Raw genomic sequence first — 19,114 nt, 5'->3', positions numbered from 1 at the left:
GCTGCTCGCCCAACCAGCTCTTCCCGCCCTTTACTTGTAGGCGGGATTTCCGCTTGGCGGTGCGCCTTGTTGCCGGAAATCTGAGTAACATCACTTCCGGAGAGTGGAGCCAGTTGCTAGGCTGCTAGTCGGACCTTTTGTAGCTTCCGGTCTAGTCGTGTGTGCGCGGGAGTCTCTTCCGGGTTTGGGGGCACCATGAGCACTATGTTCGCCGATACTGTCCTTATCGTCTTCATCTCGGTGTGCACGGCGCTGCTGGCCGAGGGTAAGCGGGCTCGCGGCCTGCGCTGGGGTGGCCGGCTGCCGGGCGGTCTCCTTGGCCCCCGGCGTGTTCCAGTAGGGAGGGGGCGCCGGCCAGGCGTAACCCGGTGAGCAGCCTCCGAGCCAGCCCCTTCCCGGTTCAGGAGCAGGCAGGCTGCGAGTGGGGCTCCGGGGGCGCAGAGGGGTGGGGCTCCTCTCTGGTCACCCAAAGAGCCTATAGTGGGGCTCCGGCCTGGGTCCCCGAGCGCGATAGCCCTGAAGCCAAGGGCCAGGCCTGGCTCTGTCACAGCGACCGTGGGTGACTCTGTGCCCCAGTTCGGCATTATCTGTGCAATGGGGGCAATAGCCTTCGCGGGCGGTTGTGAGGAGAAATGCATTACAGGTATTTAAGGGCTCTGGTGATGGGGACTGTGTACATATCGTGGCTGGACAGAGTGAAAATGACTCCACAGCCTCAGTTGTGTGTATCTATTTCTATAGATTTCTGAGGTAAATAACTTTCAGCAATAAAAGTGCTGGGAGATATGAGGTCTGCTTCCCACAGAGGTGTCTGTGCCATTCAGTGTGTCTAGTGCTTCCTTGACAAAGACAGCCCTCTGCTTACTGTATGTTGCTGTTCTCTGGGTTTCTTTCTCCTTGTTAAGGTACCCACATCTAAATATTGCAGCAGCCCTGGGGCAGTTGCAATAGAGCTGTATAGAAAGTCATTGTCCTCTTATTTTATCTGATGCTTGTTTCAGGTATAACATGGGTGCTGGTTTACAGAACAGAGAAATACAAGAGACTGAAAGCTGAAGTGGAAAAACAAAGCAAAAAATGTAAGTGTTGCCTTTCAAACACCATACATACTATGGCTGTTCTTGTCTTCTCATCGTTTTCTGCTCCAGGATTTTTCAAAGTAGGGTCTGCTCTTGGCTAGAGGTGCCTTCTGTTTGCTCCCGAGGGTCCCTACCTCACCATAGAATACTTGGGAGCTATAAACATGACTACTTCCATTCTGGTCTGAGGGAGCGAGCCCCTAGCTTTATCCTTTTTTGTCCTTCACTGGAAGGAGAAGGGTTAGTACTGAGACCTGTCCTGATGTTAATTCCACCCCCTACCTAACTTCCACTGAATAATGGGGGGGACAGAGATGGGTGTAAGCCTCTCTTTCCTTAGCACGGTTAGCCAGTGGTTATGTATATAGATTCCACCAGCTGCACTGAGGTGAGCTCAGGGATCCTGCCTGTGCTTTTTGAGAGGGACCCCAGATCTGGGGAGGAAAGAACAGGAGGCGTTACTGAAAAGAGGAAGAATTGTGGTTGGTTGAATGGTATGAGAGTCTAGGGAGGAATAGATAAGGAGTGAGATTAAAGGTGCCAGAGGAGAATGAGGGAGGATGATTTTTGTGGTGGGAGGAAAAAAAGTGAGGGAAGAAAGAAGACTTTATACATACACACACACATACAGAAGTTGCATGAGTTTAAACTGTTTTTTAAACTGATTGCACCAGTTTAAGTACAACCTCTCTATATAAAATGATCCTGAAAGGACTTGGAGAAGGGTGGAGGGAGTACAGTGCAGTAAAAAGAGCAAAGGGGGAAGAAGATAGAGAGGTGGAGGAAGAGTTGGAAGATCTACGGTATAAGGTAAAAGTGGAGCGCAAAAGCATCAATAGAAATAAGTGAAGTAAGGGATTTAAGCAAGTGACAGCTCGACAGAAGATCGGCTTGGCTTCTGTCTCCCTCTCTTCTGAGCCTTCAGGAGAAGACCAGTTGGAATCATAGTCATAGAAGATTAGGATTGGAAGAGACCTCAGGAGGTCATGTAGTCCAACCCCCTGCTCAAAGCAGGACCAACCCAACTAAATCATCCCACCCAGGGCTTTGTCAAGGTGGGCCTTAAAAACCTCTAAGGATGGAGATACCACCACCTCCGTAGGTAATCCATTCCAGGGCTTCACCACCCTCCTAGTGAAATAGTGTTTCCTAATACCCAACCGAGACCTCCCGCACTGCAACTTGAGACCATTGTTCCTTGTTCTGTCATCTGCCACCACTGAGAACAGCCGAGCTCCATCCTCTTTGAAACCCCCCTTTAGGTAGTTGAAGGCTGCTATCAAATCCCCCCTCACTCTTCATTTCTGCAGACTAAACAAGCCCAGTTCCCTCAGCCTCTCCTCGTAAGTCATGTGCCCGAGCCCCTCCGCTTGACTCTCTCCAATTTGTCCACATCTTTTCTGTAGTGGGGGGCCCAAAACTGGACGCAGTCCTCCAGATGTGGCCTCACCAGTGCTGAATAGAGGGGAATAATCACTTCCCTCCATCTGCTGGCAATGCTCCTACTAATGCAGCCCAATATGCCGTTAGCTTTCTTGGCAACAAGGCACACTGCTGACTCATATCCAGCTTCTCTTCCACTGTAATCCCCAGGTCCTTTTCTGCAGAAGTGCTGCTTAGCCAGTCAGTTCCCAGCCTGTAGCAGTACATGGGATTCTTCCATCCTAAGTGCAGGACTCTGCACTTGTCTTTGTTGAACCTCATCAGATTTCTTTTGGCCCAATCCTGCAATTTGTCTAGGTCACTCTGGACCCTATCCCTACCCTCCAGCGTATCTGCCTCTCTCACCCCCAGCTTAGTGTCATCTGCAAACTTGCTGAGGGTGCAATCCATCATCCAGATCATTAATAAAGCTGTTGAACAAAACCGGCCCCAGGGCCAACCCCTGGGGCACTCCGCTGGATACCAGCTGCCAGTAAGACATTGAACCGTTGATCGCTACCCGTTGAGCCCAACAATCTAGCCAGCTTCCTATCCACCTTATAGTCCATTCATCCAATCCATACTTTTTCCAGGCATATAAGACAGCGCAGAGTAGCTAAGTCTAAAATCTACTAGTATAAGTTATGAAAGCAACTGAAACCCCAGCAGAGGGTTTAGAGCAGGAGTGAGCAAACATTTTGGCCTGAGGACCACATCGGGGTATGGAAATTGTATGGCGGCCCATGAATGCTCACGAAATTGGGAGTAGGGGTGTGGGAGGGGTGAGGGCTCCGGCTGGGGGTGCAGGCTCTGGAGTGGGGCCAGAAATGAGGAGTTCATGGTGCGGGAGGGGGCTGGGGCAGGGGCTTGGGTTGGGGGGGTTGAGGGCTCTGGCTGTGGGTGCAGGCTCTGGGGTGAGGCTGGAGATGAGGAGTTTGGGGTGTAGGAGGATGCTCCAGGCGGGGACCGAGGAATTTGGAGGCCAAGAGGGGGATCAGGGCTGGGGTTCGGGAACTGTGTGTGTGTGTGTGTCAGGTTCTGGCTGGGGGTGCGGGCTCTGGGGTGGGGTGCAGGAGGGTGCTTCGGGCTGGGACCAATGGGTTTGGGAGATCGGAGGAGGATCAGGGCTGGGGCTGGGGGGGGGTGGGGTAGGCTCTCAGGTGCAGGCTCTGGGCAGTGCTTACCTCAAGCAGCTCCAGGAAGCATGTCACCCCTCCGGCTCCTATGCAGAGGCACAGCCAGCCCAATGGAAGCTGCGGGGATGGCGCCTGCCGATGGGACAGAGTGCAGAGCCGCCTGGCCATGCCTCCTCATACTACATAGGAGCTGGCAAGGGGTCATGCGGCTGCTTCCTGGAAGCCCCACGGAGCGAGGCAAGCCCCCGACGCTGTTCCCTGCTGGAGCGCCGGAGTGGAGCAAGCCCCCGACCCTGCTCCCCAGCGGGAGCTGAGGGCTGGATTAAAAGGTATGATGGGCCGGATGTGGCCCGCGGGCCCTAGTTTGCCCATCCCGGGTTTAGAGATAATATGCTACTCATTTGAGTGCTGTAGAACTTATAAGCAGCTGGTATAGATTAATCTTTGCTGTTTAATGATTGCTGTAGAGCAGGGGTGGCCAACCTGTGGCTCTGCAGCCACATGCGGCTCCTCAGAAATTAATATGTGGCTCCTTGTATAGGCGCCAACTTTCCAATATGCCGGGGGGACTTCACTGCTCAACCTCTGGCTCTGCTACAGACCCTGACCCCACTCCATCCCTTCCCGCCCCCTCCCCTGAGCCTGCCCTGCCCTCGCACCTACCCCTCCCCACCCCAGAGCCTCCTGCACAACATGAAACAATTGATCAGGAGGTGCGGCGAAGGAAGGGGAGGTGCAGATTGGCGGGGCTGCCGGTGGGTGGGAGATGCTGGGAGTAGGGGGAGAAGAGTGTGTGGACCTGATACAGGGCTGCTGACCTGTTACTGTGGCTCTTTGGCAATGTACGTTGGTAAATTCTGGCTCCTTCTCAGGCTCAGGTTGGCCACTCCTGCTGTGGAGACTTTACTCTGATTATTTTGTAATTCCTCCTATCTCTGGTTTGTGTTTCCACAAAGAGCCAGATGTGAGGTGCATACACCAGCAATAATTGCTAACGTTAATGCTTGCGAGTTCGAGCTTGAGTGGCAGAGCTGAGAATAACAAATATTAGCTACGATTTCAGATTTGATTAGCATTTATTAATCATAATTTATCCATATATCCATTTTAAAAGGAGCACTTATCTGTCCTTTGGCAATTCTTAAATATACAACTGTAAAATAGACCACTCCTGCCACACCTTTCAACCATTTGTCAATGTACCCACAGCAACAACCAATAAAACAGCAAAAAAAAAAAAAACAAAAAAAACACCATGGATAAGATCACTAGGCTCCTCTGCCAGAGCCTTGCCATTCTATCACAGCTACAGAAAACAAATGGGTCTTGAAAGTGAATAAACTCGGGCAGTTAGATTGGGGGAGTGTTTATAATTTAATCTCTCAACAAAAACATACTCATGGTATATGGCACAGCCATGTCTCAAAACTCGGTGAGCTTGAAAGTTTCAGGATAGATGTCTGATTGTTATCAGGCAAGGGAAGAAGTTGCAAGACTGAAGCGTGGTTATAGTGAGAATAAAAATGATGTTGTGCCACTTTATTTACCCCTAGTGACCTTTCTGAGCAAACTTGCTCAGTTTATGTCACCCTTGCTTAATCCTACTGGCCTGCTTGCTTGAGGTGTGTAATTTAGTTTATGGATAAGTAAACTTCACCAATAACCTTTTCATCAGCAGCATTGTGGTAAAAGCAGATGAGTAGGTTTGTGCCTGGGCTGTTCATTTTTTTGACAATTGTGCAAGGTCGGCTTATGAGTCATAAGAATTTTATCTGTTAGCACCACAAATTCTCCTGTGATCTTTTAGCTGTAGTCTTTCTGTCTTGGTTATCACAAGGATTAAAAGTTCTACCATTAAAACTGAACTGATATACTAATATGTGAGATAGAAGTCTTCAGCGCCGACACTATGGGACAACAGGAGTGAAAATGGGTTTGTTGGTAAAGTAGATATACAGATGTGCCATTGAAAAAGGCGATCCATATCACTTATCTTATCATAACCGTACTTTAACATTTCTCATCCCATTTTCGTATTGTGATATTGGCTATGTAAACCTGAAACTAAAACTTGGCTTTCACTTTCTGGGAATGTCAATCAAATTTCTCTGCTATTGGAGGTGATTCCATTTGCAGATTGAAAAGTATAGTTGCTGGATCACAGTCTCAACTGATCAGCACTCTGGCTTGTGACTATCTGGCTTTGCTTGGAGCAATCTGTGGAGTGTCTACTGTCTGGATTGGTTGTCTGTCTTGGTTTTCTGGTAGCTTTGATAACTAAGTTTAGACTTGTTACTTAATTTTTAACTTCAAAATATTGGAAATATTTCAGCCCTAATTGGATGACCAGCAAGAATGGAGCTGGCTGTGCCAGACTGCTGGCGCAGCACTTCCACTGAGAATGCCTGCGTGTGAAGAAGGGACATAATAGAACATAGGCCTTTCTGTGTTCTGCTTCCCACTGCAGATAGCTAGGGTCAGAGTTTCCCATAAAGCTTGTTTCATCACACTTGTTGAATTGAAAGTACTGTCTAGAATTCATAATGACAAATCAGCAAGGTCTGTTTAAACCAAAATGATACACAAGCTCCTTGGTTCACAGTGTAATGGGCTCCTTTGGCAGGCTTTAAAAGTCTGGCTTTTGACAGGGATTGAAATTGTGCTTTTCCTCAGCTAGGATCAGGGCCTGGAAAATATTCCTGGTCTTGTAAACATTTGTATTAGTCCAGCTCTGGCAGGTTATAAGACATTGAACATATATCATAGACATATATCTGTATCTTGCTTCCTTCCTCCTCCTCCTGTCTGCATGAGGGTTTTGGGTGTAAGGGAGAGGAAAAGAGAAGGGATTAGTAGCGTAACTTTTCATTGTTTGTGTGAAAGTGATTCTATGTTGTCTTTGCCCTTTGTAGTGGAAAAGAAGAAGGAAACGATAACTGAATCAGCAGGCCGACAGCAAAAAAAGAAAATAGGTAAGATTTGGGGAGGGAGGAGGTGTGGTGCTCCAAAAGTGAGCGGGGGGGCTGTGAGAAGAAGCTGCTGGAGGTGACTTTCCCTTTCCTTCCCCCCCCCCCCCCCCCACTCCCCCTTAAAACTTTAACACTTTATTTGGGGATGAGAGTTGACTTTGTTCTTGATGGGATGGCTAGAATGTGACTTTCTCTTCTTCCCTGTGGACTGTTGGAGCCTATTTCAAGGGAACTAGCCTCTTCCCTTCTAGATTGACTTTAGGCAAACCCGGTGGCACTGGGATTCCAATGCCTGCCGCTGCATAAGCGGGACTGGTCACATGGACCCAGACCAAGTAGTCTTTTAGCCTTAACTGTTCCCAGATGTTAGCCCTGAGAGCTCATTGCTGCAATGCTTTATCGCAATGCAATAACTGTGGGACTATTGGAATACATGTTAGCGTTTGTGGTCCCAGATTGGATGAAACCTATCTTTTTAGAGGTTAGATTTTTCATTTTTTCCTCCTAGCATGACTGTAGGATGGAGTGAAGGGTGTATGGGTGTCGTAACGGCATCTTTATATCTAAATGTGGTCAGATTTCTTTCAGACTTGCCTCAGTTGCGTTTGTAGCATTTGTTTTGGGGATAATTACAACATTCCTTTAATGTGTCTTTTCCTTTAAGTTACTGATGTATACTCCTTAACTCCAGTTCAACATAATGTTTTGTCTGGGGATATGTGAGAGAAAATGTGTTTAGAATGGCCACATTACTCTCAAATGTTAAAGCCATGAGTGAGTGATGCAGAGCAACCAGTTGAATTGTTACAGAAAACTTATCAGTAACATCCTAGACAGATACAGTCCCAATAAGTTTTGTATTTTCGTCCCTCTTCCTGTAAAGCCAGGTGTCTTCCTTATCATCAGTTCTGTACAAGGCCCAGAATAGCTATAAATGATTTAAAATAGCCTTTCCTACATATAAAACTTGTGATCTCTGGACTTCTCCTAGGTGCAGAGCCTTAATTCCTTTCCTTTTCACGTGTGCATTATGATACAGGCCTTAATTACACAAGCACATCTCTTTCCCACAGAATCAGTGGGAAATTCAGTGCATAGGATGGAAGGTGCTTAGTGAAAGAGGAAGCTTTTTGCTATTCCTTCTTATCCTCATTATTCAGTGTGGACTCACACCTTATTTACAGCTAACTATCCAAACCCTACTGTGACCAAGGAATGCCTTATTTCCCTTTGGACTTCTCACCTATTCATCACTTGAGTACGAGTGCCTCACTAGCACTAATGAAGTTATTTTTACAATGCCCTTTTGAGCTAGTGAAGTGTTAACTGGAGTCCTAAAGCAAGCCTGGGAAATTCTAGCCTAAATGGTTTGTTTGATAAAGTTATAAGTGGGCTTGGAAGGATTAGATATTTATTGGTAAATGTTTGTAAATGTCAATTTCATTGTACACACAAACTGATGAAAAAATATTTCCATCTATGATTGAAGTTTAGATCGGCAAAGTAAGAAAAATGCTTCTTGAGATCTTTATTAGAGTCAAAATCCACCGATTTAGACTTTTGAATTAGGCTTCTTACACATGGTCTTGTGAATGAATAATAAAAAGAGAGATCATTTGTGGATTCAAGGATATTTATTTTGTATATTTTCACACGTGATGTTGACTGTTTTTAATAGTTATAAAGAATTAACTTTTTGAATCTGTGTCTAGTCATAATTGTCTGACACTCCCTCCTCCAACTGAACATTTAAATGGTTAAATCTAAAAAGCTTAAAAATAAACATCAATATTGTGTGTCAAAATTATTTTTTAAAATTTGAATATTGTTATTTCTAGTTATGAGAAACAGGGAGGGGAGGGTTAGAAGAGTTACTATTGCTTCACCAAACACTTCCCATTGTAACCCTCTATATTCAGCTGCTTATAATTTTGATGTTTGAAGGACTCTTCTGGTGCTACTGGCTCACAGCAACAGTGCTTTAGGGCCCACATGTTGTGTTGATACCCCAATATAGAGATGCTGGACTCCCAGACACCTTGCACTGCCACAGACTACTTCCCCAGGCCTCACTCACATTCCCTTTCCAATATCTCTTGTAGTTTTCCACATTCCTATTCAACCCCATATCTGTGGCTTTTCCAGGTTGCCTCTGGATCTTTAGCCACTGAGAGGATCAGGACTGGCGAGATGGGGCAGTGGAAATAGCAGATGGAACATGACAGTTCCATTGGCTGACCTTGACATAGCACAAAAGAGCCCTCCTGAATAAGGGAAATAAAAATAACTTCTTTTTTAAAAAAAAATTTGAAGTGACCTTTGCATGAGATGTTATCAGGATGCGTGAAACTTGGAGTTTGTGGTGACTGAAATGGCAGGGGCAACGCAGCGCAATGTTTCCAAAAGGAGTATCCTAAAGTGTTCTGTTCAAAAGCTAGTATACATATTTTACTTAAATATTGCATAGAAAATCCAATCTTTGTATGAATGGTTCCTTAGGTTTTTGAAGTGTGAAACAGTAGGATTTTTGTCCTACTTTAAGTGCAGCTTTGGTGATCTGACCTTGGAATCCCTACAGACACCTCTGTAGTGAAGTATGAGTTAACATATGTAGTGCATTTCCTTACAGCAGTGGTTTTCAAACTTTTTTTCTGGTGACCCAGTGGAAGAAAATTGTTGATGCCTGCAACCCAACGGAGCTGGGGACGAGAGGTTTGGGGTGTAGGAGGGGCTCAGGGCCGGTGCAGAGGTGAGGGCTGCAGGGTGAGGCTGAGGATGAGGGGTTTAGGGTGCAGGAGGGGGCTCCAGGTTTGGGGAGGCTCAGGGCTAGGGCAGGAGGTTGGGCTGTGGGAGGGAATCAGTGTTCTGGGCTGGGGTGCGGGCTCTGAGGTGGGGCCAGGAATGAGGGGTTTGGGATGCAGGAGGGGGCTCTGGGTTTGGGGAGGCTCAGGGCTGGGGCAGGAGGCTGGAGTGCAGAAGGGGGTCAGGGCTCTGGGCTGGGGGTGCAGGCTCTGGGCTGGGGTCGGGGATAAGGGGTTTGGTGTGCAGGCAGGGGCTCCGGGTTTGGGGGTGGGGAGGGTTCAGGGCTGGGGCAAAGGATTGGGTTGTGGGGTGGGCTCCCCTCAGGTGGCTCCCGGTCAGCGGCGCAGCAGGGGTGCCAAGGCAGGCTTCCTGCCTGTCCTGGCACCGAGGACTGCACTGTGTCCCGGAAGTGGCCAGCAGCAGGTCCGGCTCTGCGCAGCTCTTGCCCACAGGCACCACCCTACCCCAGATCCCATTGGCTGGTTCCCAGCCAATGAGAGTGCGGAACCGGTGTTCGGGGGGAGGGGGCAGTGTGTGAAGCCCTGTGGCCTCCCGCGCCTAGGAGCTGGACCTGCTGCTGGGTGCTTCCGGCGCACAGCGCGGTGTCAGAACAGGTAAGGACTAGCCTGCCTTAGCCGGGCAGCACTGCTGATGGGACTTCTAATGGCCTGGTTGGTGGTGCTGACCAGAGCCGCTGTGACCCAGTGCCTTACATTCTGTGACCCAGTACTGGGTTGTGACCCGCAGTTTGAAAACCACTGCCTTAATAAGATTTGATGTGCAAATAACATTCTTAGAACAACACTACTTCCAGAATAAAATATGCTGACACTACCTGATTTTTACAAGCACTATTTGATTTTCCAGTTGACATGTCTGTATGTCGTCATGCCCATTGTCTGAGTTGTTGTGCATTGCCTTTGAATGTTGACAAACCTCATATACTTGTTCTGCTGCATGTTGTTCCGATTCAAGGACAGTTGGCTGTGTGCAGTTTTCACACTGTAACGTCTGGCATACAGATCTGGAGTCTGTCTTGGAACTATTACTGGCTTGGATATCAAGGAAGGTTTAGACTTGAAAGTGAAATCATTCTGGTGTCTGGGTTGGTATAACCTCTATTCTCTTTCCTGCTTTACAGAGAGGCAAGAGGAGAAGCTGAAGAACAACAACAGGGACCTGTCGATGGTAAGAATGTTGTAAATTAGGGGCAATGCCCAAACTAGTGAAGGGCTAGATCTTGAGCTCTCCAGGAGGTGAAGAATCACCTTTAATTTCTTTATTCTAAAGCACAGATCGTAGGTGCTCATATTCACATATCTCCATGGGCTGCACTTCTGACATCTGCAAGCTACAGTGCGACTCTGAGTTCTACACTAGTTGCCCCTTCACTCCACACATAGCTTCATTAATTCTCATTCCCCTCTGCCCCCACAATCTCTCTAGTGCTTCCAAAATAAAAGCAGTTTTCCTGACTTTCCACTTACCCACCCCATCTTCCTAGTGAGCCCACTGCATTTGTTGTTTCCCTTCCCTCCTCACAGTTCCTGTGGACTCCCCTTTCTTTGAGTGGTCAACCTCTTGGTTAACAGGACAGCCCTGAGCACTCCCTTTCCTCCACAGGCTCTTCGTCTCTATGATCCCTCTCATGGCTGTTCCAGTACTTGTCGCTATTCAACCCTTCTAAGAGTTTTCTGCCTGATCTCCTCTCCTACAAGCTGAGAGAGTGAGCTGAAAGATTGCCTTCTCTTCTGATCCTGACGATGCTGCACAAAACCCATTACTCAGCATTAAAGCCCTCAAGCCCTAACTGTGGGACTTGCCTTTATTTTTAATCTGTTTGTTTCTCTCTGCATTAGCTGTCAATAATGAATGACTCTGACCTCTCTGGTTGCAGGTTCGAATGAAGTCCATGTTTGCAATTGGCTTTTGCTTTACTGCCCTCATGGGCATGTTCAACTCCATGTAAGTATCAACTCTCTCTGCCCCTCCTCCCCCCACCCTCCGAGCCTTCAAAGTGAACGTATCCCATCCCCTCTCTCCTTTGCTACTTGGACTCATTCTACTGATGTTCATGGGGTCCCACTGAGAACTGCACCTAATTTGTATAAAATGGATCAAACTGCAGCTCTCCTCATCTTCGATATGGAGGTCACAGCACTCATTGCTTCTGCTCAGCTCAGCATGGAGCATTGCATGCAGGGACTCTCTAAGCTGCACTTTAGCCACAACTGAGCATGCTTGCTGTTCTGGAATATATGACCAGGATGAAAGTCTGGCTAATTCAGAATAGCTTTGCAGAGATCAGGCAGCCTTCCACAGTCTTTAGACCTTTCTATCACATCTGCATTGGCTGCTTCATTGCTTTCTAAAGCAGTACTGGCTGTTTTTTTTTTTTTTTTTCTTCAGAAGCTGAGATGCTTAAAGAAGAAAAGATTTTGGAATTGACTAGGGTATTTATATAAGCTCTACTTTTCAGATGGTTATATGTCTAAATAATACTGTCAGAATACCCCCAAAAACAAACAAACAAACAAAAAAATGCTGGGGGATTTTTGTCCACAATGATTGTGACAGTAGTCCCATGGTTGGCCTCTGAATTTGTGGATGTCTCAAACTTAACTGGTCATTCAAACAAATCTCCCCCGCCCTGCTTATTTGCTCGTGTTGTCACCTTCCCCATCACCAGTAATGCCATCCTCAGTTCCTTATTTGTCCACCTATCCCACAACCATCTTTGTGGTTTCTTCTGTGCAGCCCTTTGTATGGAACACCGTCTCTGAACTGGACCATAAAGACACTTTGCAGTCCCTCCTCAAGTCCCAATTCTGCCATGATGCTTATATGAAACTTAAAGGCTGCATCAAGAGCCACTGAGGGGGATACTTGATGTACTTTGCGAAGGGTGAATGCAGCTTGTCTCAGATGTGCGCTCTTCAGGTTAGGAAATCTCACTATATTTAGACAGTACCTAGTATATTGTGGGTGCTCTGTGATACAAATAATTTATGTGAAGGGATCTTTCAGTCTGGGGCCAGGAGGGACACTTCCTGCTGTTGGTGAAGTGAAGCAAATTCTAGCCCTTTGTATTAGGGTCTGGGCATAAATGCCAGCACTTAAAAATGTTCTGCCAATGACAGTTCTTTGTTGTACTAAGGTCAGTTATAGTGCAGCTTTAGATGCAGAACCAGATCTGTCACTCACCAGCATGAAAAGGTGGGTCCCTCCCCACTGAAGAATCTGCCATTTTGTTTTGTCTTCACAGCAGCAGGCAGACAGGTCTATGCTGCCCTGCTATAGAGCTTTAACAAAAGCACCCTTCCTTCCATAGTGTCTACTTAGGCCCCAAATTCTCCAGCAGTGCACTTGCAGGACAAAGTATGTGCCTCTCGGCTGGAGCCCTTGTTCATCCACCGGGAGTTCAGTATGTTGGGCAAAGAGAGAGGCAGAAATATACACTTTGTACCATTCCCCTCACTGAGGCACTCAGTAGGGATCTGCGTATTTTGAAGGGCCCAGGTTATGCTTACAAGCAGCTCATTCTGGGTGAGGGTTGTTCAGACCCTTATCTCTAGGGAAGGAAAAGGCCCTGGGAGGTGCAGACAAACAAGCACAATTGGAGAAGCAGTCAACCATCTGGAACCACCCGCTGCTCCTCCTATACATAGTTGGAAACTGCACTACAAGACCAGCGTTCTGCATCCACCTGGCAGAAGCAGTTGTGTTCTGTGTGCTTTGCTTTACGGAGGGCCTTGGATTGTGGTCCCAATTCTCTCTCTCTCTCCTTCTCTCTTTCCTCCCTCCCCTCCCCCACCTCTCTGTGCAGGGGTTCCATGTCTGTCCAGCTGCTAAAACTACTTTTGAAGGTTATTACAACTATGTATCATTCCATCCTAGAACCTACTGATGCTTGTGATTAAACTTTGAGCCTACTGACTCTTGATGTGGCGTTGAAAGTTTCATTCTTGGGGGGGCCATCTTCTCAGTCTCTGGAGTACAGTCTGCTACCGCCGGATTCCCCTATACTGTACTCACATGGGCCCATTAGAACTTGAGCCTCACTCAGTCTTGACTTTTAAAATTATCTTCTTTTTTTTAAGTCTAAATCATGCCATGTTGCTGTCTGTTTTCTAAAGCTATCACAGGAAGGTGAAGTTGCACATCCTAGATGGCACATCCCAGACGTCCAGAGAGCTCCGTTACTATTTAAACAGGACTAACCCTTTTAGCAAGTCCAAGAGACTGTCTATGGCACTTAAAGAAAAATCTAAAGGTTTGACAGTTTTGGCTTAATGGCAATCTAAGTGGCTAAGACTGTGCTTCCAGTCTTATGAGATGGCTAGTGTACCTGTGTGTGAAGGGCAGCTTCAGTGACTTGTATCAGTGCCATGCCCTCATCTGAAATCTGTAGGGCTGTTTGGGGAGGAGGGAGAGAGCTGGTTGACACCTTCACCAATTGCTGTTCTCTTGACATGGTATCAAGAAGAGATGTTGGTTGCAGGAGAACAGTGTTCAATCACTGTTTAGCTGGGCTCCTCAGGCCACTTCCTGGGAGGTCATGGCTATCTAGCCACCTACAGAGGTGCTCTGGATTCAGGGTTGGGAAGGAGAAAAGGAGATTGCTTGTGCTTGGAACAAGAGTCAGTGTATTGCTTCATTCACCCACTTCTTTTCCCCCCACTGTTGGAGAGCCCAAGGCCTAAAGTTTTTGGGGAAAGGGACTATAGGTTGTCTGGAGTGAGCATGCTGTGTATACCTTTGGACAATAGAATGTAGGTTGGCCATGTACCCCTTCTGTCAGCTACTGCCTAAAAGCAATGGCAATACATTTAGGCATATGACTCCTACAGAGAGGCTTTGTACATGCAACATATATATATACAGAGAACGGTAACTAGCCCCTTTCTTGCTGTTTGAAAATGGGAGCTGTAATACACGGTACAGGGATGGGAAAGACAGGTGCAGGAAGGCTGGCTTGAACACTAAAAGCAGAATGCCAGGTTGAGGATCTAGTATGAGGATCCTGATTATCCATTCAGGGCAATCTCTTTGTAGGTTGGTGGGATCCAGGCAAAACGTATGTCTGCTAGGAGTAGGGCGATCTGCAGGTGACTACTAGACTGGGATCCAGGCAGATAGGGCTATCTAGTGAGAGAAGTTACCTTGGTTCTCTCTGGACATTAACATCTTACTCATAAGTCGTGATCCATGCTTAAAGCATCAAACCTTACAGAATTCCCTACAAGAGTGTACCTTAAAACCTAGGTCACCTGCCAGAAGAGAAGGTAGGTATCTCAGGGTATCACCTCTGAGCTACTCTGCGTTACTCCTACTGTGGGAACATAGAATCCTAAAACACTGGGGATGTTACAGGGAGACAAACATCCGTTCCTAGCCCCACTGCCAAACTGCTTGTGAGATGTCGGCACATGTTAGAACCATAGCTCTGTGTGAATGCCTCTCCACAGGAAAGAATGCTCATTTAGGAGCTCTTGATACCAGAAACACCTGTTAGAAAATCAGCACTCAAGGAGAAAATAACATCAAACTCTGAGCAGACACTGATGCAGCATGATATGCACACTGCTTCAAAGGGTAGTGTTGGCTGTCTGGTTTCAGAGGCTGAATCTCTTCAGTCTGTCTAAATTCACACCATGTCTCCATCTCTGGAATGTAGTACTGAATGCTTCCCATCTCCTGGAGCTGTACAGGTACCTTGGGGGAATATACAATGTCCCCTGCTTCTGAAGAGCGAATGCAGAGAAGGAGTATTGTATGAAAAGGAATTCTCTTCTTGGCGGTTGCCCACATCCCTTTTGGTAACTGATAAATGTAGCAAATCTGGAGAGAAAAAAAACAGAGTTGGACTTTGTTTTGTCTTCTGAAAGCTGAGCATGCACCTCTAGTACAAAAATCAATCAGTCTGCATAAAGTAACTGTATTACAACAGGCTGGTAATTCAGTTTCTTGACTCAAGTGTTACAGTACTCTGGGAGAAACCTATGTGTCACTTGGCTTTTAAATAGCAGGTGTCAGTACTTGAGGATGTTGATTAGAAAGTTCTTAGTCTGTGTCCCACAAACCTTGGTCAGCAATTATCCAACCAGTAATGGTTAATAGGTTGACCTCCAGGAGGGACCCCTTGTCATTCCACAGCATCTGCTGAGGGAAGCCTGCACAGTCCATCCAGTGGATGGCAGGCCACTTTGATATGCAGGGGCTTGAGGATGGCAGGTGTGTATATATTAGTCTCTCTAGTATTGTGCATATGAAAGTGGGGCAACATTTTTCTGGACTTTTGACTTGATCTTCCATCTGGTTTTGTCCTCTTGGAGGCCTGTTTCATTTAAAACAATCTGTTTTTCTGCAATCCAGGGACCCAATTACTGTCCCAGACTGAAGCCCTTCTCTAGGGTGGGTACTTGGTTGACGTCTCACATTAAGTGATCTCTTCTCTTCCAGATTTGACGGCCGGGTGGTGGCAAAACTTCCTTTTATCCCCCTCTCCTATATCCAGGGCCTGTCCCATCGCAACCTGCTGGGGGAGGATTACACTGACTGTTCCTTCATCTTCCTCTACATTCTCTGCACCATGTCTATCCGACAGGTGAGTGCTGAGCTGCTTCCTATGGGTGGGGAATGGGGCAGGTATTGATCTGCCACCCAGTAAGGAGTAGCAAGTGCCCAATAACCAATTTAGCACATGTAGTCTGTCTTTGATCTACGTTTGTTTGAAGCTTTCATGTTGACCTCTGGTTCCCATAGGCTTGGCTGTCAAAGGAAATGTAGTGCAGAAAAGTCTCACTTTATAGGAGGTCTTCTCTCAGCCCATGAGGGGGAGACCTGGCTAAAATCAGCAGGATTACTCCAGGATATTCAGACTGAGCGAGTGGAAATAGCTTCCACCCTGCTATGTGTCTCCAGGTAACTTTGTGGCTTGACAGGATCATTGTTGACAAAGAACAAGTTGCATGATTCACTGACTTCACTGCAGGCTTCAGAAGATGCCTGGATTGCTAAGAAAAAGCCCTTACTAAAAACCTGTCAGTACAGTCATATCAGAAAGAAAAACACTCCTTCTTTAGTGTACCTTGAGGTCATGTCTACACTGCATGTGGAAGTGAGCCATCTAGCCCAAATTCTCAGATTCATGGTAGTGGGGATTGTGCTAGCACTCTAAAAATGGTTCTGTGTAGATGTTGTGGCTCAGGCTTTGAAGCCAGCAGGGTGGGCTTGAGACCCTGAGCTGCAACATCAAAGCATGATCTACATGCTATTTTTAGAGCATTAGCCTGAGCCCTGCCAGCACAAGTCTGTGGACCCAGGCTGGGATGCTCATTCCCAGATGCAATGTAGCCTTAATGTAAGCTGCCTTTGTGCTCCAAAAGGCTCAATTTGTGTCCAAATATCTGCTGAGGCAGCAAGGAAGTCTGGGGTCAAACCTGCATTTTTCTCAAGTGCCTTATTCTCTTCCCTCCCCTTGCCTGCTTAATACATGACTCTCTCTGAAGGCTGAATAGCTTTCCCTTCAGAGTATTGTCTATTCCCAATCACCAGTGGGTGGAGTAATTTATAGAATCGGGGTCTGGTGTGACAAAATGCAAGACCATGTTAGAGAACACTGTTAAGAATTTAACACCATGGTGGACTGTGACCCACACACAGGCCCTTCTGCTACAAGGGAGAACTGCTGGCCCTGAAAATGGGAAGTTTCTTTGTGGTTGGGAATAGCTTGCCACAGTGATGCCATCATTTTATCCGCTGCAATGCACTGAAGCAGGGATAATGGTGAAGTAGCTGTTTAACTGACAGTGGATCTGCTATTAGCACATGATTAGGTTGGATGGAGTGTCCGTCTGTATTGGTGAGGACCAGTGGGACTTGAGTGCTGCTGAAAGTGTGTTCTGCTTGTTGATTTTCCTCCAGGGAGTGGTGAGAGGCTAATAGACTCTGGAAGCTGGATTAATGTTGATGCACTTAGATGGTTCTCTATTTTTATCTTTCCTCTTGCTTTGGTTCACTTCCTGAATGCTTGCTGCTTATTTCTCCTTGATCTGCAGATCTCTGTTGCTTTTTCCTCTGGAGGTGCCAAGGGACTTAGAAACCCTTACAGCAGGTCAGCAGAGGAAATGACTCTTGTGCCAACTTCTAACAGAGGGGTCAGGATGGGCTTGGTGAAGTGGCTCAATAATGGAATGAAAGCTCCTTTACCCCAAAATAAGTGCATATTAATGGATCAAACAGATTCTCTCCCTCCTTCCACAGCAGGATCCTTCATTAAATCAGATCTGTGTCCAGTCTTGTGTAAAGGAACAAGGCAAACAAATTAGCAAAAGCCATCAAGTCCACCGACCCCTTATTAAATGCTCTCAGCACAGCAGGTCTTGTCCAGTGCTCTTTCCCTGGCCTGGAACTAGAACAGCAGGTGCTGTTGTGTGCTGAGGGGTTTGTCTAGTTTTTGTGGTTTCTGTGTCACCCACTGGGAAGCTTTTGTGTTGTTTCTACAGTGACTGCCCTCCAGTGAATCTCACACCAGATAGCAAGTGCCTTACAGGGGAAACTCTCCTTGCCACCAATTTGTGTTACAATGTGGCTCTATGCCTTTCCATTCTAACACAATAGACTTTCTTTTGCACCCTTGAAAGGCCACGAGTAGTGAGAGTGAAACTCAGATTGTGCTGGCTGCTGTATGTCTGCTCTGCACAAGTTGGATACTTGGGGAATTCAGTGGCTGAAAAATCCCAAGTGGCTTTTTTGTAAGTTTTTAAAATAAAAAAATCCCATGGTAAATTCCAGTTTTGACTATTTCCTGCTGTCACCTTCTGCAATGAAACAGACTAGAAGCAGCACGAAATGAATGGCTAGGCATAAACACTCGGGTGTTCAATGCTAGGTGTTCAGCTTGTTCAGTCCAACAAGCCTTCAATAGAAAATTCCAGTAAGGGTCTTTACTTGTGACAGAGTGTCCCTGCTAATGGCCTGGGGGGGGGGGGGAGTAGCACCATTGCCTTGGAAAGGGTTTTTCAGCTGTGTAGCTTCATATGCTGCAGCCTCTCTAGTTTAACACTTTTTTTTTTATTCCCTGTAGAACTGATGTACTTTGTACTCCTAGCACTACATTAAAAGAGGTAGCTGCTCCTTTCATACTCAAGTCTTTACCTCTAAACTGTAGTTTAAACTGGCCCCCATAGAGCTGGGAGGTGAAGGAACCCCTCTACATTCCATGTGGGCAATAGCCCAAGAGAAAAGCTGCAGAGAGGTGGGCCGCTGGAATTAAATAGTGGGAGAACAGGGGAATATCCCAGGGTCCATTTGGGGGGAGGGATGTGGGAGAGAATCCCCAGAACTCATTAAGTTGAGGCAGAGCCTGGGTTTAGTTCAGGGTGTGAGTGTCTCAATCTGCTTTGGGGGAGGGAGAGGACTAACTGGTGGGGATCAAGTGCCGCTGATTTAAACAGTCATCGCTTATGGGGTGGGGAGTGGTAGCACAGCTTTTCTTCACCTTGAGGAAACTCCTCAAGCCATGCTCGACACCTTTTTGCCTGTGACCTGGGGCCAGCATCTCCTGAAATATCCAACTTGCAGTGAGTAACTTCCTCTGCACTGTTCCCATCTCCCCCTGCACGTAAATCCTGTCCAGTGGTTCCTCATGCCTTCCTGTTTGGAGAGAGGGCTGCTGCTGGGAGAGGTTTTCTACCGGCTATTG

At 46.9% G+C, this 19,114-nt stretch overlaps 1 protein-coding gene across 1 annotated transcript; it reads left to right on the top strand.

The window, feature by feature from the left end:
* On the top strand, positions 1-17,753 carry TMCO1 (transmembrane and coiled-coil domains 1). Its single transcript, XM_034778213.1, has 7 exons — positions 1-265; positions 1,002-1,079; positions 6,550-6,609; positions 10,550-10,596; positions 11,306-11,373; positions 15,871-16,015; positions 17,469-17,753. Exons 1-7 carry the CDS (start codon positions 196-198, stop codon positions 17,736-17,738), a joined length of 738 nt encoding a protein of 245 aa, XP_034634104.1. The 5' UTR covers positions 1-195; the 3' UTR covers positions 17,739-17,753.
* Positions 17,754-19,114: the final 1,361 nt, after the last annotated feature.

This window comes from Trachemys scripta, chromosome 8, assembly GCF_013100865.1.
Source record: "Trachemys scripta elegans isolate TJP31775 chromosome 8, CAS_Tse_1.0, whole genome shotgun sequence".
Lineage (NCBI taxonomy): Eukaryota > Metazoa > Chordata > Testudines > Emydidae > Trachemys > Trachemys scripta.
The sequence above is the reverse complement of the archived record's forward strand: the minus strand, read 5'-3'. Positions and strand labels throughout refer to the sequence as shown.